This window comes from Abramis brama (assembly GCF_963993115.1).
Source record: "Abramis brama genome assembly, chromosome: 3".
Lineage (NCBI taxonomy): Eukaryota > Metazoa > Chordata > Actinopteri > Cypriniformes > Leuciscidae > Abramis > Abramis brama.
The window spans coordinates 44,563,895-44,590,377 of NC_139965.1; the positions used below are offsets into that span (position 1 = coordinate 44,563,895).

Here is a 26,483-nt window from a genome sequence, read left to right on the forward strand (position 1 = left end):
AATGAAACAGGATGTTGTTGTTACTCAAGAAGGCAATGTCCAATCTGCGCCAAACTTCACACTTTTGATAAGCGTTTTGTCCTGAACTCATGACCATGCACATATTCAGTTACAGTCATAGCGCCACCTGCTGGCAACAGGAAGTGGCATGTTTAACCCTGTTGTGAACTCCTGATAACATATAAAAAAGTGCCAGCAAGTGCTAAACATGCTAACAACATACTAGAAACATGCTAAAACATGCTAGCAAACACTTAGCTAAGTGCTAAAGCATGCTATTACTGCAATTAAATAGGAATTTGCTGTAACTCAAGCATACAATGTCCAATCTGCCCCAAACTTCACACGTTTAATAAAAGTCCTGCACTGAACACATCTACATAGCGATATTCAGATATAGACATAGCCCCACCTACTGGCAACAAAAACTGACATGGTTAACACAGTAATGCAGAACTAACCACATAACTATTGTGTACTAAGCATGCTAGAAACATACTAAACATGCTAGCAACTACTATACCTCCTTAAATGCACATTGCCCAACCATGCTCTGTCTTCCTAAAGCCACCGAGTGACGATGGCACGGGTGCGAGGGCCCTTTCATCGCTGCTTGCAGCTTTAATTATTATTATTTTGTCAACCTTTCGGGCACTTTTGGGGCCCTTAACATGCTCGAAAACTCTTGAAATTTTGCACACAGGTCAGAACCCGCGGCCATCAGGGCCGGGCTGAAGCTGGTACCCGGGCGTGGCAGGGGGCCTCGACAGCGCCCCCTGGAACGGGATCCGAACACTTGTCCATAAATCAGACACGCTTGCATGTAATAATATGAAACTCGTTACACATATAGACCTCATCGGGCCGAACAACTTTCGTGCTCTAAGTTTTACGCCAGACCAACAGGAAGTCAGCTATTATGGGTTGTTTGGAAACGCATGCTGTGGAATTTGATGTACTCCTCCTAGGAAATTCATTCATTCGCCTCCAAACTCGGTCGGCATGAAGTCAAGACATTGAGGATGCTAAATTGCGGACGGATTTTTGATATCTCGAACGGTTTGGCCGTGGCAAGGAAACGAATTTATGGCGAATAATTCAAACAGGAAGTGTGTTATAACTTCTGCATACATTAACTGATCTTGATGAAACTTCAGCAGTGTGTTAGTTGTAAGAGGCCGATCACATGGATGTGACATTTGTGAGTCAAAGTTATAGCGCCACCAACTGGCAACAGGAAGTGTGTCACTTTCAAAATGCTTTGAAATCACCCTCTTATTTTTACCCGATTTGCTTAAAACTTTATGTGTATAATGTAAACACACGGCAGATGTAGACCTGTGAAAGGATTATTGATATCTTAGATACTGTTGCCGTGGCAATGCATTAAACTTTAATATTCTTTTCGGATGCTTTTGAGACTCTTCACATGCTTGAAAATGCATGAAACTCGACAGACACATCACATTTATTATCCAGTAGACATGTGAAAAGTTTCAGAAACGGGCGTGGTGAAATGGCTCAGTAGCGCCACCTTTAGTCAAAAATGGGGGCTTAGTTTTTCTTAGAATCACAAAACTTGGTAGGTGTATTGTTCTCATCAAGCCGGACAACTTTCTCATTTACAGTCATAACCTCAGACCACCAGGAAGTCAGATATTTTGGTTTGAATGTGGATTTTCTGGAGAATTTTCTCTCTCTCTCTGTGTGTCTGTGTGTGTGTGTGGGGGGGGGGGATGGGGGGGGGGGGTTGTATATTCCATTTAATCTTTGTTTTTCAAGGTTTCAGGGGCTTTTGGGGCCCTTAACTTGCTCGAAAACTCTTGAAACTTTGCACACAGGTCAGAACCCACGGTCATCAGGGACGGGCTGAATCTGGTAGCCGGGCGTGGCAGGGGGGCTCGACAGCGCCCCCTTGAACGGGGTTCTAAAACTTGGTCCATATATCAAACACGCTTGCATGAATCAATTTGAAACTCGGTACACATATAGATCTCATCGGGCCGAACAACTTTCGTGCTCTAAGTTTTACGCCAGCCCAACAGGAAGTCGGCTATTTAGGGTTGTTTGGAAACGCTTGCTGTGGAATTTAATGTACTCCTCCTAGGAAATACATCGATTCGCCTCCAAACTCGGTCAGCGTGAAGTCAAGGCATTGAGGATGCTAAATTGCGGACGGATCTTTGATATCTTGAACGGTTTGGCCGTGGCGAGGAAATGAATTTATGGCGAGAAAAGAGAGACACGAAGTGTTATAACTTCTGCATACATTAACTGATCTTGATGAAACTTCAGCAGTGTGTTTGTGATAAGAGGCCGATCAGATGGATGTAACTATTGTGAGTCAAAGTTATAGCGCCACCAACTGGCAGCAGGAAGTGTGTCACTTTCAACATGCTTTTGACAAAAGTGGGGGGGTTAGTTTTACCAACAGTTACAAACATGAGTATATATATTGGTCTCACCGAGCCGGACAACTTTCTAATTAACAGTCATTAGCTCAGAGCAAAAGAAAGTCAGATATTTTGGTTTGAATGTGGATTTTTTGGATATTTCAGACTCTGAGTTTTTAGCTACTCTTCCAAACTGGCTTATTTTATTCACACCAAACTTTTTCAAAATGATGAAAATACATTAAAGATGCTAAATTGTGAACGGATATTAAACATCTCAAATGTTTTTGCTATAGTGAGGGACTGAAGTAATGTACAAAAATTAAACACTAAAAGCCTCATCTTCTAAAAATGTAATTATACACCATTTATTTCTATAAAAGTATACAAATATCACAACCAAACTCATTTTATTCTTTTTTTTTTTTAAATTTAATAATTATTTATAAGTTTAAAAATAGTAATTGTACTATTTAGTCTCATAAAAGTCAAGTCATACATAGGGCTATACTGCCCTCTTGTGTTCAAAATCAGGTAGGCCTATTGTATTTACATAAAAATATACTAGGTATGTGATGGTGAGAAAATTTTACCACCGGTTAATCGACGTGTGACACCGCTGGGGGCTTTTGAATCGCAAACTTAAAAACGAAAGTAAAATATTTTCGTCCGCACTGACATTGATAGTGGTTGATAATAATAATAATAATTTGTTACATTTATATAGCGCTTTTTCTGAGACCTCAAAGCGCTTTACATAGATGGGGGGAATCTCCTCAACCACCACCAATGTGCAGCATCCACTTGGATGATGCGACGGCAGCCATATTGCGCCAGAACGCCCACCACACACCATCTTACTGGTGGAGAGGAGACAGTGATGAAGCCAATCAGTATATCAGTACATGGGGATGATTAGGAGGCCATGATGGATAGAGGCCAAGGGGCAAATTTGGCCAGGATGCCGGGGTTACACCCCTACTCTTTTTCGAAGGACATCCTGGGATTTTTAATGACCACAGAGAGTCAGGACCTCGGTTTAACGTCTCATCCGAAGGACGGTGCTCTTTTGGCAGTATAGGGTCCCCGTCACTACACTGGGGCATTAGGACTCACACAGACTACAGGGTGAGCGGTTGAGCGGGCGTTTCAAATGAATTCCTATGGAAGTAGGAATAAACTGAAAAACATTCACTCTGTTCTGCTCGTTCCTTGTCGTGGATGCGCACCATGAATGCCCGTGCAGCCATGAGCATTTTAGTTTAATTTTAAAATTAGCGCCTTTCGGGGGGTGGATTGCTTGAAATTATTTTACAAAAGCACAATATTGTGTCTTATTGCGACAGTACACAAATATAAGTTAACACTTTGCAGTTTGAATGTGGTCCTGTATAATGACGTATGTTTTTATGTGTCCACTGTTCCATCGCGCCCACGCCACACACACACACACACACACACACGGTTTACTATCTTTGTGGGGACTCTCCATAGACTTAATGGTTTTTATACTTTACAAACTGTATATTCTATCTCCTCACACTAACCCTACCCCTAAACCTACCCATTACAGAAAACTTTCTGCATTTTTACATTTCCAAAAAGACTCATTCTGTATGATTTCTAAGCTTGTTTACCCATGGGGACCTCTATTTAGGTCCCCACTGTGACACGAGTCCCCATGAGTCTGTGTGCATTCAGGTTGAAGTCCCCACCGGGATAGAAAAACATGAACACACATGCACACACACACACACACACACACACACACACACACACATTCCAGCATTGCAATCTTGACATCGCAGCCTGTTCATTATAGCCATATATATATATATATATATATATATATAAATATAGCTGCGAGCAGCGATGAAGGGCCAAAGCCGGCGGTACCGCCACCCCGGTGCCTTTAGGTAAAGGCACCGGGGTTGCGGTGCCACCGGCTTGGGCCCGTAATCGCTGCTCGCAGCTATATTTATATATATATATTTATTCTTATTTTTCTGTCAACCTTTCGGGCACTTTTGAGACCCTTAACGTGCTCGAAAACTCTTGAAACTTTGCACACAGGTCAGAACCCGTGGCCATCAGGGCCGGGCTGAAGCTGGTACCCGGGCGTGGCAGGGGGGCTCAACAGCGCCCCCTTGAACGGGGTCCGAAAACTTGGTCCATAAATCAGACACGCTTGCATGTAATAATATGAAACTCGGTACATCTATAGATCTCATCGGGCCGAACAACTTTCGTACTTTTACTTTTTACGCCAGCCCAACAGGAAGTCAGCTATTAAGGGTTGTTTGGAAACGCATGGTCTGGTATTTGAAACACTTCTCCTAGGGAATTCACCCGATCGCCACCAAACTCGGTGTGCATGAAGTCAAGGCATTGAGGATGAAAAATTGCCAGGGGATTTTTGATATCTCGAACGGTTTGGCCGTGGCGAGGAAACGAATTTATGGCGAATAATGGAAACAGGAAGTGTGTTATAACTTCTGCATACATTAACTGATCTTGATGAAACTTCAGCAGTGTGTTCGTTGTAAGAGGCCGATCACATGGATGTGACTATTGTGAGTCAAAGTTATAGCGCCACCAACTGGCAGCAGGAAGTGTGTCACTTTCAAAATGCTTTGAAATCACCCTCTTATTTTTATCCGATTTGCTTCAAACTTTATGTGTATAATGTAGACACACGGCAGATGTAGACCTGTGAAAGGATTATTGATATCTTAGATACTGTTGCCGTGGCAACGCATCAAACTTTAATATTCTTTTCGGATGCTTTTGAGACTCTTCACATGCTTGAAAATGCATGAAACTCGACAGACACATCACATTTATTAGCCAGTAGACATGTGCAAAGTTTCAGAAATGGGCGTGGTGAGGGGCTCAGTAGCGCCACCTTTAGTCAAAAATGGGGGCTTAGTTTTTCCTAGAATCACAAAAATCGGTATGTATATTGTTCTCATCGAGCCGGACAACTTTCTAATTCACAGTCATTAGCTCAGACCATCAGAAAGTCAGATATTTTGGTTTGAATGTGGATTTTCTGGAGAATTTTCTCTCTCTCTCTCTGTCTCTGTGTGTGTGTGTGTGTGTGGAGGGGGTGGGGGGGATTTGTCTATTCCATTTAATCTTTGTTTTTCAAGGTTTCAGGGGCTTTTGGGGCCCTTAACATGCTCAAAAACTCTTGAAACTTTGCACACAGGTCAGAGCCCACGGTCATCAGGGCCGGGCTGAAGCTGGTACCCGGGCGTGGCAGGGGGGCTCAACAGCGCCCCCTTGAACATGGTCTGAAAACTTGGTCCATATATCAAAAACTCTTGCATGAATTAATATGAAACTCGGTACACATATAGATCTCATGGGGCTGAACAACTTCCGCACTCTAAGTTATTAGCTCCGCCCAACAGGAAGTCGGCTATTATGGGTTGTTTGAAAAACGCATGCTGTGGAATTTGATGTACTCCTCCTACAGAATTCATCCACTCGCCTCCAAACTCGGTCAGCATGAAGTCAAGACATTGAGGATTCTAAATTGCGGATGGATTTTTGATATCTCGAACGGTTTGGCCGTGGCGAGGAAACGAATTTATGGCGAGAAAAGAGAAACACGAAGTGTTATAACTTCTGCATACAATAACTGATCTTGATGAAACTTCAGCAGTGTGTTCATGGTAAGAGGCCGGTCAGATGGATGTAACTATTGTGAGTCAAAGTTATAGCGCCACCAACTGGTAGCAGGAAGTGTGTCACTTTCAAAATGCTTTTGACAAAAGTGGGGGGGTTACTTTTACCCACAGTTACAAAAATCAGTACGCATATTGGTCTCATCGAGCCGGACAACTTTCTAATTTACAGTCATTAGCTCCGAGCAACAGGAAGTCAGATATTTTGGTTTGAATGTGGATTTTTTGGATATGTCAGACTCTGAGTTTTTAGTTACTCCTCCTAAGTGGTTTATTTTATTCACACCAAACTTTTTCAACATGATAAAAATACATTAAAGATATATATATATATATATATATATATATATATATATATATATATATATATATATATATATATATAAATATAAATATATATATATAAATATATCTTTAATGTATTTTTATCATACATTAAAGTATATCATAGATACGCCTACGGGGTGGCGTAGTCGAATTACATTACTGCCGCTGCTACACTTACACATTGAATTATGGAAGCCCGTTTCTGCCACGTTGAGTAAAAAAAAAAAAGATTCTTTAAGTCATAATAATGAGAAACTTTCTCATAATAATGACTTAACATCTCATAATAATGAGAAACTTTCTCATAATAATGACTTAACATCTCGTAATAATGAGAAACTTTCTCATAATAATGAGAAACTTTCTCGTAATAATGACTTAACATCTTGTAATAATGAGAAACTTTCTCGTAATAATGACTTAACATCTCGTAATAATGAGAAACTTTCTCATAATAATGAGAAACTTTCTCATAATAATGACTTAACATCTCATAATAATGAGAAACTTTCTCGTAATAATGAGAAACTTTCTCGTAATAATGAGAAACTTTCTCGTAATAATGAGAAACTTTATCGTAATAATGACTTAACATCTCAAAATAATGAGAAACTTTCTCGTAATTATGACTTAAACATCTCGTAATAATGAGAAACTTTCTCGTAATAATGACTTAACATCTCGTAATAATGAGAAAGTTTCTCGAAATAATGACTTAACATCTCGTAATAATGAGAAACTTTCTCGAAATAAGATGTGTATAAGATGACGAGATGTTAAGACATTATTTCGAGAAAGTTTCTCATTATTACGAGATGTTAAGTCATTATTACGAGAAAGTTTCTCATTATTACGAGATGTTAAGTCATTATTACGAGAAAGTTTCTCATTATTTTGAGATGTTAAGTCATTATTACGAGAAAGTTTCTCATTATTATGACTTAAAGAATTTATTTATTTTTTACTGAACGTGGCGGAAACGGGCTTCCATATTGAATGAAGGGTTGTATCTTACTAAAAAATAAAGCACTGGAATTAGGGTTAAAGGATGATGTATATAGTTTTTGATAAAAGTCTGAAACAAATTTTGAAATTCTTTTGTTATCTGAGACAACAGTGTCATCAATATACAAAGAGGAATTTTTTTTAAGTTTGCCTCGTTTTTTTTCCAAATTGAAAAAATATGCTGAGTTTTTTCCCCCGGCTTCTAGCCATTTGGATCTGGACCTAACAAACGCCCCTTTGGCCTTTTCCATATAAAAAGTGTCTAATTTCTCTCTTAACAAGTATGAACTTTCTTTCTCTGCACACTGGAAATTTTGCCCTCATTAAATAGTTAAACAATTATCTTTGCCTTTATTCAGTTGTAGACGGGACAGAAAGCAAAGTTCAAAGGATGAGGAGGGATTCAAACTTTTATCACTTGAAGCAAAACTGGACTAGGCCTACATGTCGGTGCGCTACCCAAATTAGACTATCGGCTCTGACAGAATTAAATAATTCTAAATTATTAAAGAGATGAAATAAATTTAATTTAATTTAATTTCTTTAATTAAATTCCACTGTGTACAAATATGAAACACATTCAGCAAAGAGTTACTGATAAATCAAGACTGTGGGCCTCATTTATAAAATGTTGCATAGAAACCGTCCTACCTTTGATATTACGGTCATTTTTGCGCATACGTGTGATTCAGAGAACGAATGGCCAAAAAACGCACGTACACCTCTCTTTTAGATGTAAAATCTGTAAATCGCAAATGTTCTTGAAATTGTGCAGAGCTGAATGGTTTCAGATTTCCACTTTTTAAACGCCACCTAGTTAATGTCATTAACATATAAAAGAGCACCAGTCAAAAAACGTCCAAATCCTTAACTTAAGAATGGTGAGCGGCAAGGATTGCTTAGATTTCCAAATATACCTGCAGTACTCCAACTCTCTGACACAAGGAAAAGTGTGTACATTTGCTTAGGGGGTCAGAGGTCACTCTTCCGCCAGAACTAGGCTTGCGTACGGCCGTTACCGGAGACCAGTGATCATAGTTTATAAAGTTATAAATGTGGATATTTTTCTTACAAAAAACCCCCGCATTACTTTGCTTCAGAAAGCCTTTTTGAAAAGAAAGCCTGAAAGCAGCAGTTAAAGGGGGCGGTGGACCACAGCCCACTAGGGGGCCTTAGTGATCCTTCAGGGGGGCCACGAGATAACTTTAAATGTATTTAAATATAATAGAACTCAATTAATACGTTAAATAAATAAAAATAACAAACCACCACCTCTCACGTACGTATTCTGTGATTGTTTCTGAGCAGCCCAAGCCGCTTCTCATCGCGCTGTGTGAAATACAGATTGTGTGACACCCAACCGCTTCATGAACTACATTTCTCAGTTGAATAAAGAAAACCAGTGTAGCTAATAAAGTTTTGATGGATGACGATTGAAATGAAGGTAAAGACGATTACAGTGACATACAGGAGTTGAACATTGGGAATGCTTGCGCATTAATGTCCGTTATTGATGCAGAAAAAAAAAAACGTGTATGTGCACTCTCGGCTCACTTATTGCTATAACATTGTATTTCTGCATTAACACAGTTCAATATATTCACGTAGTTGTCAAAATGAATGTTGCTCGCCGAAGAAGTGTGTTTTAGAGAAGTTTGTGAGGATCCGTGGGCACCTGCCGCTCCAAACATAGGCACTATTGCTTGTTCTGACAGAGGAACTGTCCACTGATGACATCGACCCGCCTTTAGATTGGTGAGTTTCCACACATTCAGAATGTTTTTATTTTTCATTTGTATTTTGGTGTGTTTAATAATTCTGAATGGATTAGTCCATTTCACTTTGGCATCCCCCTGTGGTCTTGTTTGTTATGGAAGGTTGACTTTGCTCAGTCATACAGTAATTAAACAAAAAAGCACGAGTAAGTACTTTTAAGTTGTAAAGAATGTGTGCAGTGATATTTTTGCAAAGTATGTTTGCAGTATTGACTCAAAGAGAAGGGGGCCTTGGAGTAAAAAAAGGTTAAGAACCACTGCTCTGGAGTTGTATGGAGTACTTTTATGATGGATGGATGCTCTTTTTTGGGCATCAATATCTATAGGGTACCATTCACTCCCATTTTAAAGTTTGGAAGAACCAGGATATTTTTTAATATAACTCAGATTGCGATGGCTGAAATAAGAAAGTCATATTCACCTAGGATGGCTCAAGGGTGAGTCAATTTTTAATTCTTTGGGTGAACTAACCCTTAAAATACCCCTAGTTGTAATTTAGTTTTGACTAGGCAAAATTCTAATTCCAGATATCTATTCTGCAATTTTGACTTGTTGTAACTGGATTTAAGATACCTACAATGTTATTTTGACTAGTCATAAAATATATTCAAGATATCTACAATGCTATTTTGACTAGTTATATTCTCCAATTGACTTCCATTGGAAAATATTTTCTGATATCTACAAATTTTTGTTTTGAGTTTTTACTAGAAGAAATTGTAATTAAAGATATCTAAATTGATTTTGTACAAGGCATAATTCTAATTAAAGATATCTCAAATTACAAGTTCACTAATTATAATTAAATTAGAGATATCTTTTATTGAATTACCACTAGTAATAATTATAATTCGAGATATCTCTAACTGGTGTTTGACTTGTCATAATTCAAATTTAATATATATTTAATTCATCATCTTTAAATATATCCAAAAATACTGTCAATTGAAATTTAAAATTGAAAGTAATGTATTACTAGTCAAATTACAATGGTAGATATCTTGAATTGGATTTTTTCCTAGTCAAATCTCAATTAAAGATATCTGCAATTTAATTATGGATATCACAATTAGTTTGTTTTTTTTAACAAGGATGACCTTTCTTTGGAGATATCTGCATTTAGCTATGTGACTGGGAAGAATTTTAATATCTAGAATTAACATTCTTACTGGTCAGAATTACTTTATGGATATCTGAAACGTGATACAATTAAAATGGGGAGGAGCTTAGTAAATTCAGTTTCACTGCACACAAAAACAGATCCGACTAGGTACAATGCAGATATCTTAAAATATAATTTTGACTAGTCGAAATTGAATTAGAGATATCTCTAATTACCTGTGTGCAGGGTCAAAAACTAACTTTTTGCCACACCTGCCAATGGCTGGTGACTTAAGAAAATTTTCCGGCCATAAATATTTTTTACCAGCTATGAGACTTTTTTTTTATTGCAAAAACAGGCTGTTATGACCAAATTCATGATTTTCATGTGCAGAAATGTAATAAAGTAATCAAATGTAAAATGACTGCATAGTCTTCACTGTATTAATTAATCATAGATTAATCCTTATTAAAGTTACAAAAGTTATTCAGTCAAGATCAGTGAGTGATTTTTCTTTGTCTTTTGTTTAACATTTTGATTAGCATTAAAGGGATATTTCACTGCTGGAAAGATGAATGCATATTTAAATTGGGTCATTTATGTAGTAGAAATGTGAAATTATTTTAGAAGTCGGTGCCTTCTAGACTGAGAAAAGCCAGAAAATGTATTTTTGGCTCATGTGGATGAGAGACAACAACTCCAAGAATGCAATTGCTTCGCTGCCCTACAAGGCCACTCCCAAGCCACGCCTACTGGTTACAGAGGGCAGTATTGGAAGAAATGATACAACTAGGCTACTGGTTGACTCGAAACTGAAAAGACGGCGTTTTATCGTGAGTCTCTGTGACGAGTTAGTCGATAAATTAATTTTTAAAAAATTAAATACTAGCATTTTTTCCATCGAAATGGTGATAAATTGCTTTACAGCCAAAACCAGGAAAGGACAAGCAGTAAGTTTGGGCGGGTTGAAAACATGCGGAACTAGCTCCTACTACTGGCTGTAGTCTCTAGCCTCTGGCCAAAAAAGCCTCCGTTGACGCTAAATGACGATTTTTGCATCATCTGAGGTTTTTTTCCAGACACACAATTCAGAAATCTCTCATCTCAGGGGGACATGAGGGAGGGAAGCACGGTCATTTGAAAATACTATTGGGCTTCTACTGATACAAAGCTTAATGCTAATCGGTGAAGTATCCCTTCAAGGACACAGACGGCAGCAAGTATAGGTTAAGCTGCTGTCACTTTAAGAGCTAATGCACGGATCCAATATACTGTCATGCATTTTCTTTCTCAACTGTTTATGTTTACGAGGATACTACTTGCCAATCATGCATTTTCAAGTGCAAGAAGACTTGAAAGAGAGTTCAAATCAGTGTACGTGTTCGCACGCTCTATGAGATGCGGATTTCTGGGCGCGCGCTTCGGATGTTTACACACAGAAAACTTTCCACACAGTGAGTAACAAATTGAGTTCCCTTTCAAAGCTTTATTTACCGTAATTACGACATGGCATGAACGCACCATTAGACTAGTCAAAACGTCTTTAGAGATATCTCAAATTGGATTTCTTACTAGTACAATTATTGTTATTTATTGATAATGTTATGTATTAAGATTGATTGACTTAATCCATCCAGTGTTATTAATGATTAAATAACCAGTCTCCCTCATGGGTTTAATAATACACTGTGCTCATTATGTGGTGAGTTCATTGTAATTTATTGTTTACTGAATTACACAGAAATTGTCAAATTAATCATTTCAGCTGCAAGACTATTTAAAATGCAAAAATAACTAATTTCCATTGAATAAACTTAATGAGTACCTCGATGTGCAGTCTGTACATATCTGTTCACATCTCAAAACATTTATTTTGGGGTTTCATGACCCTTTAAGATTAAACATTTAGCCTACTGTAATGAAAATAAACTGCTTTAATGTACTTTTAGTTCATATACCTTAGATACCTTAGCAATGTGTAAGAAAAAGAGTAAAACTTACCACAATATGTCCCAATGGTAAAGCGTCCTAAAATCATCATTTCAAATGACCGGCTGATCTTGGACATCCCCATCAGGCCTCCACCAATAAATGCAAGGACGTTATTGATAAGCATTGCTTTCCTCCTAGCATAATAAACAAGGAACATCAAATAATATTTTTATGTAATACAACTGAGACATTTAGATTTTGACATTTCTAAGTTATTTTCTAAAACAGAACAGAAATCCCACTATTTTTCTCCACATATTGATTCACATTTTTATCACACTCCTTCTGCTGACATTATATTCTCTATTACATTGTGTAGGCTAGAACAGGTGTGCCACATGCACCCCAGCCAAAATCAGTGACACAGGAAAATACTGTGGCCTTTCTGACCATGAAACCTAAAGGGCAGGTCACCATTACCTAGACAGCTGTTGTAACATGTAACTTGAGATCTGAATGCCCGTATCACAACTGTGCCCTTCAACAAGGTTGCTTTTTAGTAAGAGTACTTTAAATCACTTTGGATAAAAAAAATATAAAAAAAACCTCAAACAAGAACTCAAAGAAACTTGGACCAGTCCTTTCTTAAAGTCCCCCTGTGGTGAAAATCAAGTTTTTAATGTTGTTTATATGTTTATGTGGTGTTTTTAATGTGCAATATAGCAGGTGATTTAGCAATATAGCAGGTGTGTGATGTATATTAGGATGTTATGATGAACTATTATGCCTTTCTCCACTTATGTTTCTGATGATTGTTAGAAAGCAGCTGCCTAACTCTGAGATGTGAACGGGAACATGGTTTGTGTAACAGTAGCAAAACATTATTAGCTGTTTGATAACATAGTCAAGCAAAAGGACATTGTCAAGCAACATTGTGCAGCGTTTACATCAGCAAGTAGACCGAGTAAATCTCTGAGCTGGCGTGAATGAGTTAATTAGCATAATTAGCACATTCATGGATCCGCGTATACTAAATGAAGCAAGGGTGTAGAGTTGTATTCAAGCGATTTTAAGGAAAAAAACATTTAAATATGTCATTTTGGTGATCAAATATGTGTTTTAAGGGATAAAATTATTGACTACAATGGTACTTTAAACTATTCCAACTGATGATTGCATTGGCTCAGGTTTCTGGTTTCTTTCTTTTCTGCTGTGTTTACAATGGTGACAGACAACAGCATTCTAATAATATAACTCACACCCATACATTTCCAGGACTCACAACCGCATGTTCTGGAAAGCCATGTGTGAACGGAACCGGACAGGACAACTAGTTTTCATATAGTGCGAGAGAGCCACTCTTTGCTGAACGTGGGTTTGGTAATTTACTAAGGTGTGGATATAATTGGCGTGTCATCTGAATGTTTTAGATCCAGTCACTGTCTTCCACAAGAGCTGTCTCTGTGAGTTTTGTGGTCCGCGCTTGACTCATGAACTTGCGCCTCAACTTTTGTTGTTTGAAATGTGATAAGAATTTTGTTTTATTTACTTATTACTTATTGCAGTTGATAGATCCCGTTACACGTTCATATAGACAGTATATGAGACGCTATTGTAAGCTGCTATTTGAACAGGATATTTCAACACTCAAATTCTCAAATCATTCGCAAAACTGTCCTTGGTAAAAAATACTACTACTAATACTACTACTATTTATTTGAATTTATTCAGACATTAGCACAAATTGAAAAATGTATGTACTGACTTATGGGCTAGTGACATTTTTAAATGGGGGTTAGGGGGGCCTACTGTAATGCTGCAGTCCACAATATTTAAGTAATGAGTGTGTTTTTGTAGATTTTACACTGTAGTCCAAACATTATTTATTATATTGAGTTATATTCAGTATATATATATATAATAAGTATATAGAGCTGAATTACCTGCCAAAAAACTCTGAGATGATTCCCACAGAGAAGGAGGACACCATGCCCCCAATGGAGAAGATGGCCACAGAGAGTGACCACAGAGATGTCAGTGTTTGTGGAGGGATTGGTTCTGAGTACCTTTCCGTCCATGTTGAGTTATAGTCCTGCTCAATGATCTAAGGTCAGAGGGATGCAGAAAAGAGAAGACAAGAGGAGAATGACATGATGAGACATTAGATACAATTAGTATATTTGCTCTTCTTCAAGAGTGAAAATAGTCCCATTTCATATAAACATTTCGATGTTAAAGCATTATATGTTTTGTATGTGCATAACTTTTCACCCTGATTACATAAATATCGCTCTTATTATATAGAGTTGTGGTCAGAATTAATGGCAGCCATGGTAAATATGATAAAAAATGGCAGTAAAAAATAAATCCTTTTTATCTTTCGTTCAAAGAAAAATTCAAAAATCGAACCTTTCATTGAAGTAAAAGAATTGAAGGGGGGGGGGGGGGGGGATCACATTATGAAATAAATGTTTTTCTCCAAAACACGTTGGCCACAATTATTGGCACCCCTAGAATTTTTTACATGTAAAATATCTCTAAAGTATATTCCTATTAATATTTACCTTTTTTTAGCACACCAGGGTGACTAGGAACATGAAATTGTCTAGCTATGACTTCTTGTTTTACAGGAGTTTAAATATGAGGAAACACAAAGGCCAAATTCCCTTAATCATCCAGCACAATGAGTAAAACCAAAGAATATAGTTCTGATGTGCATCAAAAGATTGTTGAGCATCACAAAGTTGAAAGTGGCTGTAAGAAAATAGCTAAAGAATTGAAAATCCCCATTTTGACCATCAGGGCAATAATTAACAAGTTCCAATCAACTAAAGATGTTACGAATCTGCCAGGAAGTGGATGTGTGTTTAATATTGTCTTAATGCACGGTGAGGAGGAGAGTTTGAGTGGCCAGAGACTCTTCAAGGATCACAGAAAGAGAATTGCAGAGATTACTTGAGTCTTGGGGTCAGAAGCCTACCAAAAAAAACAACAACAAAAAACAGCCCCTACATCCCCACATGTTGTTTGGGAGGGTTTCAAGAAAAATCCTCCTCGCTCATCCAAAAACAAACTCCAGCAAATTCAGTTGTCAGACACGACTGGAACTTCAAACGGCACAGGGTTCTGTGGTCAGATGAAAAGAAAAAATACCTTTTAGGCAGCAAACACGCTAGATGGGTTTGGTGCACACAAGAATAAAAAGTACCCCATGTGTACAGTTTAATATACCGTTGGATCTTTAATGTTGTGGGCATATTTTTTCTGCTGAAGGTCCTGGACATCTTGTTCAGATACATGGCATCGTGGATTCTATCAAATATCAACAGATAAAAAATCAAAACCCGACGGCTTCTGTTAGAAATCTTATAATGGGTCGTGGTTGGATCTTCCATCAGGACAACGATCCAAAACAAACATCAAAATCAACACAAAAATGTGTTACGGAGCACGAAATGAAGCTTCTGCCATGATCGTCCCAGTTCCCTGACCTGATGAGTGGAGTAAACTGAAGAAAAGCAGCACCAACATGGAGCTGGGAATCTGAAGGATCTGGAGAGATTCTGTATGGAGGAATGGTCTCTGATCTCTTGTCAGGTGTTTTCCAAACTCATCAGGCATTATAGGAGAAAACTCAGAGTTATAAACTTGTTATCTTGGCAAAAGGAGATTGCAAAAAGTATTTAATAAAAGGTCAAGTCAAGTCAAGTCAAGTTTATTTATATAGCGCTTTTCACAATACAGATTGTATCAAAGCAGCTTCACAGTATTAAATTAAAATAATACATCAATGCTTGTTTCTAGTGGAAAACGTCCACGTTTGGTAATGCTGATCAATAGTATTGTTGATTGATTAATTAAATTAAATATCCCCAAATATAAAAAGGGTGCCAATAATTGTGGCCAACGTGTTTTGGAGAAAAACATTTATTTCATAATGTGATTTCCAAAATTAAATTACCAAATTAAAGGTCACTATATAGTAACAGATCTTTTAGCAATGATTATTTATTATAATTATTTGATTTTTATATTATTTATATAATCTTTATACTCTTAACCCTAGTGAAAAAAACAATTCCAAAATAAGTACATTTATTTCAAGTATACTACAAATCCAATTAAATTATTGAATGACATATCGCTTGAGAATTACTGAAATAAATTATTAAATTAAAATTAAACTTTATATGGAGTACTTCTTTATTGCACAATGCACATTTCTTAATATTATGCCTAAAATGTGTTTTAATATCACAATTAGTAAGGATAGTATGATCTCTGTGTGATATCAATCTTTAAATGCAAGATATTTATCTAAAGTATTCTTGCAATGGGTTGTAAATGTAAATGTATTTGTAATATACTTAGCATAAAATAAATGTATTTCAAATACATTTTGGTATATTTATTTTTCACTAGAGAATCCATTACACATTAGATATTTTAGTTTAACAATTAATATAACACATTTAGTTTTAATGTACAGATCACATGTAACATAAAAAGGCTTTAGAATCAATAGATAAAGCTTTAAAAATCCCTACATGTGAACTTGCATGTTCAAGTCTCTGTATATTATCATCAACTATATAAACTGACTTCACAACTTTCACTTGCACTGATATAGCAAGATATTTTCTTCTTGCTGTGCAAATGCATTCGTGTACTTCATATTCTTCAATCTCTTCAATCTTCGATAGAAGAGAGAATTTAAATCACGCTGACTCTCATGTTTCAAGGTATGTGATTGGCTGTTAGCTACTGATGTCACACTTACATTTGCACACATTTCATGGTTATTTATGAACTCAGGGTAAAAGCCTTGAAAGAGAAAGTTGATTATCAACATTATGGTACCAACAAAGCCTGATTGGTTTGGTTTGGTTTGGTTTTGTTAACTCAAAACCACCCCTGTAACCCTGAGTTTGTTCAACTACCATCATGGAACAGGCCCTATAATGTTAGGTAAGACACCGAAGCTTCGAGGAATGTATTGAGCACGCAGCACAATCTCCAGGGATGTCCCTTATCGAGGCGTGTATTGGTTTCACAGAGTAACGTGATCAATGACAAACAAAGCCTCAGTTTCTCAATCACGTGAGCGAAACACTTTGAATTTAAATGAAATTATACTGGCATTTATTGCCACACTTTAATGGATTAATTTATCAGAGGCAGAAATTCAACACACACACACAGACACTGGTGGACTTCCCATAGACATAATGGTTTTTACTGTACAAACTGTATATTTTATCCCTCTAACCCTACCTCTAAACCTACCATCACAGAAAACTTTCAGCATTTTCAGATTTTCAAAACACTTAATTTAGTATGATTTATATACTGTTTTCCTCATGAGAATCATATGGTCCCCATAACGTAGGGGTACTCTTACGAGAGGTCTCTCGTACTGCGTTGAAAACGCTATGGGAAAAACTCTTTTTCACGAAATACTGAAGCAAAAAATTATCCTTTAATTTTTGAAATAATGTAAAGCGCATTGCAGCAGCACACAGCCATGGGCGAGACGGCTCGCTCGCTCATTGGCTGCTCTGCGGCAACTGCATAAGCCTATCGAGCGAGGCCTGCGGTGACGTCAGGCCAATGAGGGCGCTTCGCACCCTCCTCGCCACTTCCTGCCGAAACGGGCGTGGCTTAGCCCTATAAAGGAAGCTCGAAAAGGCTGATTCACTGATTTTTCATCTCTTCAGCGAAGCTCACGCATCGTTGGATCACGAGAGAAGCACAGCGCGCCGTCTGAGAAAGCACCTTCAGCGGGACGAGCCACTCCAGAAGCTGCTGGCCAACGCCGCCTTCACCGCCGTACCTGCTGCGCTATCTGGCGCCTATATCCTTCTCTTTACTGTGTTTTATATATGTACCATTTTACACTAAAAGAGCCGGGCGTCTTTTTCAAGACGCCCCCCTTTCCTAGAGGATCTCGCAGCTCTCGCGCTCGCTGACGGCGACCGCCCTCACTCCGAGCCAATTGCCTATGGTGACTCTGAGGACTCACCTGGCATCCTTCTCCGAGGCTGCTCCTCCTGGAAGCGGATGGTTGGGGTTAGTTTTTCTTTACGTTACAAGAAAAGCTTCCCTGCCTCTGCGCGCGTCATTCACCGGCGAAAGGAGAAAAGAGTGTTCTTAGTCCCGCCTTTGGCCGTACTGGCCTCTTTTCTCTCACATTTCTCAGTTCCCTGTTCGGCGACTGGAAATATCATTTGCAGCAAGCGAGTCTGTTATAAACACGCACGCCTGCCAGCAACGCCGGAGAATACATGTTGACGCTCAACGCATCCAAAAGCCTGTATTCCCCTGTGGCTCAGTGGTGGAATTATAGGTTTTTCACACGGGAGACCCCTCTAATCCCGGTCTAGCGGCATATATTTATGCCGCCAATGCTTCATTCTGTCAGTCCCCTGAGGGCGACTGCAGAGGTGCATTTTGCAGCCAGCAAGCGCGTAATACCCGCTTGCCTGCAACCGAACACCGTTTCTACGGTTCCCGTGCGTCGCTGGCGAAAGGAGAATGGAGTGTTTTTAGCCCCGCTGAGACCGGGCGATATCCACTCTTCTCACATTCTGGCACTTTCAGGCGTCTGAAAATGTCAGTATTGCATGTTGTGCTACCCGCATGCCTGCAAACAAACGCCAGTGTGGATAATACTCGCGCTAACTGAATGTCTATGTATCTTCACTGTGGCCCAGTGGTAGATTCTTAGGCTTTCGCGCGGGAGACCCGTGTTCGAATCCCGGGTCTACCGGCAGAAAATATTTATGCCGCCAAATGCAAATCACTCTGTCAGTTCCCTGAGAGGCAGCTGCAGATGTGCTTTTGCAGCCCACGAGCGCGTGGTACAACCCGCGCTCGACTAGCCGCTCGTTCAGTTCCAAGAAATTTGACTGTTCCAGTGTATTCTGCAGTGCACAGCTGCTCGCTTGCCTGCACACAAAAGCCTTTTACGGCTACCCAGAAAAATCCCATGGGATGTATCGTCTGGTGTCCCGGCCACGGCCGATGATGCTGTATGTGTAGAGTAGATGCCCACTGCCTAGTGCCCATCCCTACACACAAGCACAGCCCTTCACACAGGGCCCGCGCTCATAAATTCGACTCAGGTCAATCGCGCTCACAACATAGTAAACGTGCCCACTGCCTAGTGCCCACAAACACTATGTTCTGCATGTCTCATGGTTTCTGTAAAGACGAAACCTGTGTGCATTCACTCTGCTCAGGCAGACAGTGCGCTCACTGCAGTAAATGTGCCCGCCCTTCCGCGCCCACATTCACTCACGGACATTATATGTCCCACAGGACTCGCCCAGCCCTCCCTCGCTCGGTTAAACACCACAGCGGGGTCGAGCGCGGGCATTCTGTCCGCTGTGATCAGCGTGCTTCCCCCGCAAATGTCACAGGCATAACACCTATGATTACAGCGCACCAAAGCGCCTCTGCCGCCAAACGAGCAGAGCGCGCTTCAAAAAAAAAAAATCCCGGCCACGGCCGATGGTGCTTCAGGTGTAGAGCAGATGCCCACTGTCCAGTGCCATCCCTACGCACAAGCACAGCCCTTCACACAGGGCCCGCGCTCATAAAATCGACTCAGGTCGATCGCGCATTCAACATAGTAAACGTGCCCACTGCCCAGTGCCCACAAACACTATGTTCTGCACATGTCACGGTTTCTGTAAAACGAAACCAGTGCGCGCTCGCTTTGCTCAGGCAGACAGCGCGTCCAAAGCAGTAGGTGTGCCCGCTCCTCTGCGCCCACACTTACTCACAGACATTATGAGTCCTACGGGACTCGCTCAGCCCTCCCTCACTCGGTTAAGCACCGTAGTGGGGTCGAGAGCGAGCATTCTGCCCGCTGTGATCAGCGCGCTCCCCGCCTCGAATGTCACAGGCATGACGCCTATGTTACAGCACGCCGAAGCGCTTCTGTCGCCCAGCGAACAGAGCGCGCTTCGCATCCAACCCTTAGCCAACCATGCAGATGCATGGGCAGCGCTTCCAGGGGTTTCGGAATGGGTGCTAGACATTATGAAAAGAGGCTACTCGCTACAGTTTTGCCAACGTCCTCGCCGCTTCACAGCGTGCGTCGAAACTACGGTGAATTCAGAAGTAGCACACCTACTTCGAGCCGAAATATCAAAACTGCTGAGGAAAAGGGGCTATAGAGCCTTTATCTCAGGCTCAAAGCGAAGGGGGGCTGTACAGCAGATACTTCCTGGTTCCCAAAAAAGACGGGGGTCTCAGACCCATACTGGATCTAAGACAGCTGAACAAGGCATTAGTGGAACGCGGTTTCAAAATGCTCACGACCAGAAAAATCCTTGCGCATATTCGCCGAGGAGACTGGTTTATGTTGATAGATCTGAAGGACACGTATTTTCAAATACAAATAGCGTCACGTCACAGGCGATACTTGAGATTCGCCTTCGAGGGCCAGACATACCAGTATACAGTCCTGCCGTTCGGCTTGTCCCTAGCACTTCGTACATTTACGAAGTGCATGGACACAGCGCTCGCACCTCTCAAACTCCGAGGCATGCGAGTGCTGAACTATTTGGACGACTGGCTGATTCTAGCTCAATCACGATCAGAGCTCGTGGAGCACAGGACCATCTTACTCGATCACCTCGAGAATCTTGGTCTCAGATTCAATTGGACGGAGAGTTCTCTGAACCCCCGTCAAACTATTTCGTTTCTGGGCACAGTTCTGGACTCGCAGTCTATGATAGCGCGGCTATCACCACAGCGTGTGCTAGACATTCAGCGCGCAGCGAGCTCTTTCCGCTGCGGCGCGACCGTCCCGCTCAGGAATTTTCAAAAAGAGAATGCTAGGTCTCATGGCCTCAGCATCATCGGTTCTTCAGTTGGGCCTGCTCCGCATGCGCCCTCTGCAGTTCTGGTTGAAAGCGCGAGTACCGCGCAGAGCGTGGGCATCCGGTCAGCTGCGTCTCAAGGTCAATCAGAGCTGTGTTGCAGCTCTGAAACCTTGGAAAGCGAGCGACTGGTATCAATCAGGTGTAAGCCTGGGGACTTCCTCGAGAGTTATGGTGGTGTCGACAGATGCCTCTACCTCGGGATGGGGAGCGCTGCTCGAGGGCAGTTCGTTCTTCGGCCTGTGGTCAGAACGGGAGAAGCTCCAACATATCAACTGCCTGAAATGTTGGCAGTGGACAACGCGCTGACGCGTTTTCGTCCCCAAATCAAGGACCAACACGTCTTAGTCCGCTCGGACAACATGTCTGTGGTGTCCTATATAAATCGCCAGGGCGGTCTCAGATCCCGAAACCTATACAGGTTGGCGGAACGCCTCCTGATATGGGCTCAGCGCAACTTGCGCTCGCTGAGAGCAGTGCACGTGCCTGGGCTCCAGAATTTGGGACCAGACAGACCGTCCAGGAACAACATTCCTACGAGCGAATGGTCTCTACACCCGCAAACAGTCCAGCTGTTGTGGGAGAGATTCGGCAGAGCGGAGGTGGACCTGTTCTCTCCGTTCCTACAGGGTTCTCTCCTTCCTACAGGAGCTGTTGGATAAGGGCAGAGCCCCCTCCACGCTCAAAGTCTATGTGGCGGCTATCGCAGCGTTCTCTGAAACAACGCTAGGTCAGTCAATAGGAAGGAACGATTTAGTCATCCGCTTCCTCAGGGGAGCTAGGAGGCTGAATCCTCCCAGACCTCCTTTAGTCCCTATGTGGGACCTCTCTACGGTTTTGGAGGCCATGAAAGGTGCCCCTTTTCGAGCCTATCCAAACGGTTAGCCTCAAACATCTGTCCTTCAAACAGTGTTTTTGTTGGCTCTCGCTTCAGTGAAGCGCGTAGGTGACCTGCACGCGCTCTCGGTGAGCGCGGCGTGCTTAGAGTTTGGGCCAAGCGACTCAAGAGTCATACTCAAACCTAGGCACGGTTACGTTCCAAAATCCCTCAACACACCATTTCGGGCTCAGATTATTTCCCTGTCTGCCCTGCCGGTGTCGGGCGAGGAAGGGGACACAAGTTTTCTTTGCCCTGTTAGGGCTCTAAGAGCTTACGTGTCTCGCTCTTCTGTCTTCAGACAGACTGAGCAGCTATTTGTCTCGTTCAGTGGATGTTCCAAGGGAATGGCTGTTTCGAAACAGAGCCTATCCAGATGGATAGTCGACGCCATAGCGCTGGCATACACTACCAAGGGCTTACAATGCCCATTGGGTGTCAGAGCGCACTCCACGAGAGGTGTCGCCTCTTAGTGGGCTTGGTCTAGCGGGATTTCCTTGCAAGACATATGTATGGCGGCAGGCTGGGCCTCGCCGTCTACATTTATTAGGTTTTATAACCTATCATATGGGCAGTATTGCGTAAGACCCACAAATTCCCACATTAGTTCAGGCTCCCCGCCTTGTCTATGTGATGTCATGTTATTGCGTCAGTGGACGTCACCATATAGGGGCAGAAGGGTTCCCTTCCTGTTCCAGGACTCTCTGTGAGTCCCTCTAGTGATTTATGCTTGATAAATCCTGGGTATCCAGGTTTATGGGTGGTTAATCACAGTACGCACAGCGTTTTGCACTGGTTCCCCTAGCGTTTTCAACGCAGTACGAGAGACCTCTCGTAAGAGAACGTACTCGGTTACTAACGTAACCTCGGTTCTCTCTAGAAGAGGGAACGAGTACTGCGTTTTCTGGCCGTGCGTACGGTTCACTCTGGTTCGCTTCGGCGATGAATAAAATTAGTGAATCAGCCTTTTCGAGCTTCCTTTATAGGGCTAAGCCACGCCCGTTTCGGCGGGAAGTGGCGAGGAGGGCGCGAAGCGCCCTCATTGGCCTGACGTCACCGCAGGCCTCGCTCGATAGGCTTATGCAGTTGCTGCAGAGCAGCCAATGAGCGAGCGAGCCGTCTCGCCCATGGCTGTGTGCTGCTGCAATGCGCTTTACATTATTTCAAAAATTAAAGGATAATTTTTTGCTTCAGTATTTCGTGAAAAAGAGTTTTTCCCCTAGCGTTTTCAACGCAGTACTCGTTCCCTCTTCTAGAGAGAACCGAGGTTACGTTAGTAACCGAGTACGATACTAGGTACGCGCACGCACGCACGCACACTGTGATGTTTTCAACCTGTGTTCCCCAGTCTTATTCCATGTTTTGCAGTCCTTTGTTATGTTTAATGCTGATTAGTCTCCCCAGGTGTTTCTTATTAGCCACGCCCCCTTGTGATCTTTTAAGCTTGTCTGTCTATTTAAGCCCTGTGTTTAGTTCAGTCTTTGTCAGTTCTTATTGTTAGTCTGAGTCTGAGTCTGAATTTGAATTTGAATTTGAATTTAATAAAAGACTGCTGCACTTGGATCCTGCTTCCTCCTCTGCTTCAACCAAAACGTAACACACACACAAAAGTCTAAGTGCTTTATGAGGCTTCATTTCCCTATCCCTAACAGCCCCAGTCATGTAGTTCCTTTATCGTCTTGATTATTTATAGGTGTGTCTTGTTAGTCATTAGTTTTTGCATATATGTATATATAATATAGCTAAGATATAGCTGTGGACTGTGCTTAGTCACTCTTTATGAATGTAATTCTTTGGACATCATTATCCGGCTATTTAAATTGAAGTTTTAACAATACGATGATATGTCTAAAATATGTATGACTAACTGATTTTCATATGGATGCAATATTACCTTCTGTGGAGCGTTGATGACTCCAATGTTATAGCCAAACTGAAAGGAACCCAGTACAGCAGTGAACACTGACAGTGCGAGGGTTCCAGTTATTCTCTGCAGGAAACCAAAACACACACAGTTTATAATCACAGTATCATAAGTCTGTTGAAGAAGGAATATTTTCATGTAATCTCAGCAGCACATTGGTGTTCAAAGTATAATCAAAATAAAGCAAAGTTACAAACATCAAAGGAATGTATTACAACATTACTGTCATCTTCACTCTAAATTTGTTTTCTATATTGTTAAATAAATATTGCAATTCTCTATTTATATATTGGGATAAAATCTAAATTCATATTTAAAAAAGATTATAGATAACTACGCAAGAGATATAAATTGATATCTTATTGCCTGGATGGCTATCAAGGACATGGTATGATTGCCTCAACCTGCACATAACAAAACCATTATGTCATAGAATGTCTTCACAGCAGTATGTTCAACATTGGAGCGGTGGAAAGCCAGATATCTATCTGATTACACAAATACCTTCATATTTAATAAAGGATTACTGCTTTAAAATTAAGCCCTATACTGATTTGATCTATTCTGTCTGTCACGTGTTTTAGATAAAATGGTTCAGTCTGTTCCCATGTCTTTGTGGTTCATCTGGCATTAGCAGAATGGGCCACACACCTGTCTTTTCACTGACTGACAGAAGTCTGGCTGACTCCTCTCTTGTTTTTATCTGCTGACATAAGTGTACAGGAGTGTACAACACATTTCTCAAAACAAATGCTGTATTCATTGTGTAACACTTACTGGCATTAATATGCATTATTAGTGGCCAATCACTGAATGTGCGTAGGCACCTATTGTCTCTGTTAATATTTTTCTTCTTCTTCTTCTTCTGCTCTTTAGTCTGTGGTAGCCCATAGAACCGCTTGCAAGAATGTTATGAAATTTGGCACACAGATCGAGGACAGTCTGAACTTTAAGCACAGCAAATTTGGAGTCATTTACCTATAGTGCCACCAACTGTCCAAATTTGTTACCATGTTTATGCTAACTTTTGAACCATAAGGCCTAAACACACAATTTTTTTTTTATATGATTCCTTTGCTCAGGACGATTCAACCTAGCGAAGTTGGCTCAGATCATCTGCAGACCGTGCTGGCAAAAAGTTTTCAGAAGCTTTTTGATAAACCAAACTGTTCTAGAATAACACACAAACAAATTCAACAAAGAGCACATCAAAATGCAATGCTTTAGCATGAGGAAAATCTTGGTACATGTCATTGCAAGCATGACCTGAGGCAACCTGCAGCGTTTCAGCACACCGCCACCTACTGGTCCGGAGATATGATTTTCATCATTCACTATTTTTGCTTGTAGCTTCTGATCGTTTTGCCCCAAAATCACAAAATATTGGATACTCTTTAGGTCTCATTAGGTCTGGTATGACATACCAAGTCAAATTGTACCCAATCTTTCCCATATCAGCCATGTTGGGCGTTGGCCATTTTGAATTTTGACGTAAAATACTGTATTTTATAAAGGCATTATCGTTTTGAAACTCTGTTTGTGTCATTGGAGACATTTCCTGAAGGTACTCAAAAAGTTGAGACAGTTCAAATTTATAATGATTAAAAAAAAAAAAAAAATGCTAATAGCTTTTGATTTTTTTTTTTTTTTTAATGAAACTGGTCTTAATAGATTCCTTAAATCATACCAAGAACAATGATCGCAATTATGCCATAATCAGTCAAAACTGCTGTCTGTTATTTTAAATTTCTTTGAAAACCTAGTTTTTAAAACTCATTTAGAGGTGTAAAGTCCAGGGGTCAGAAAGTAAAAGTCCTGCCACATGTTTATTCCACCCATGAACTTAGCCAGCTGTTTTCACTAATTTGTTCTGTCTCCTGGCTGAAAAACTGTGCTAATTAGCAAATCCAGGTGATTGGAACAAAATACTGAGGAGGACTTTTACTTTCTAAACCTGGGGCACGTTCAAGTTCAAAACGGTGCGCAACGTTTTGCTACGGTTTCCCGGTTGAACGTCATGTTTCCTGGAAACGGCGTGCACCGGTGTGCAACGGGGTTTGAGATGCGTTTTCTCTTGTTTGGTGGGTGTGTCAGAACTGCAGTCCAATCAGCAGCAACATGTATATAAAGCACGCGGTATTAAAGTGAACTCGCACAATGGGTCCTAGGAAAGTAATTTACAAATGTGTTCGATGCAGCTCGGTATACGCAACAGCTGAGGATATTAGAAGACATGTTTGTCTTAAGTTTTATTGTAAAAATATAGGATATCAACATAATGATGTAGTTGTTTATATTTTTAGCTTCATTGCAAGTGTATGACATTTGGTATAGAAATAGGCTAAACAATGGTAATTAAGTGCTTTTCCTTAAAATGAGAAAGAAAATACAGGGTATTAAAACAGTATGAACTACAAATAAAGTCAGTATGTGAGGCTAAATAGATGTGTTTTAGTCTGAATTAGGTAAGATGTGTGCTTCAGTTTCAGCAATCCCTTCACTCGATTGGCATGTTCTCTTTTGTTCTGGGTTGCAAGTGCAGTAACTGTAACATCGGGCATATTT

At 40.6% G+C, this 26,483-nt stretch overlaps 1 protein-coding gene across 1 annotated transcript in view; it reads right to left on the minus strand.

Moving 5' to 3' along the window:
• LOC311079986 (solute carrier family 2, facilitated glucose transporter member 4-like) overlaps positions 1 to 26,483 on the minus strand; it is a 141,749-nt gene that overhangs the window by 109,154 nt on the left and 6,112 nt on the right. Inside the window, exons 2-4 of the mRNA XM_084109721.1 lie at positions 23,889 to 23,984; positions 14,170 to 14,330; positions 12,296 to 12,420 (exon numbers count right to left, since the gene is read on the minus strand). Coding sequence (XP_083965847.1) covers positions 12,296 to 12,420; positions 14,170 to 14,330; positions 23,889 to 23,984 — 382 coding nt within the window. The remainder of the gene's footprint in view (positions 1 to 12,295; positions 12,421 to 14,169; positions 14,331 to 23,888; positions 23,985 to 26,483) is intronic.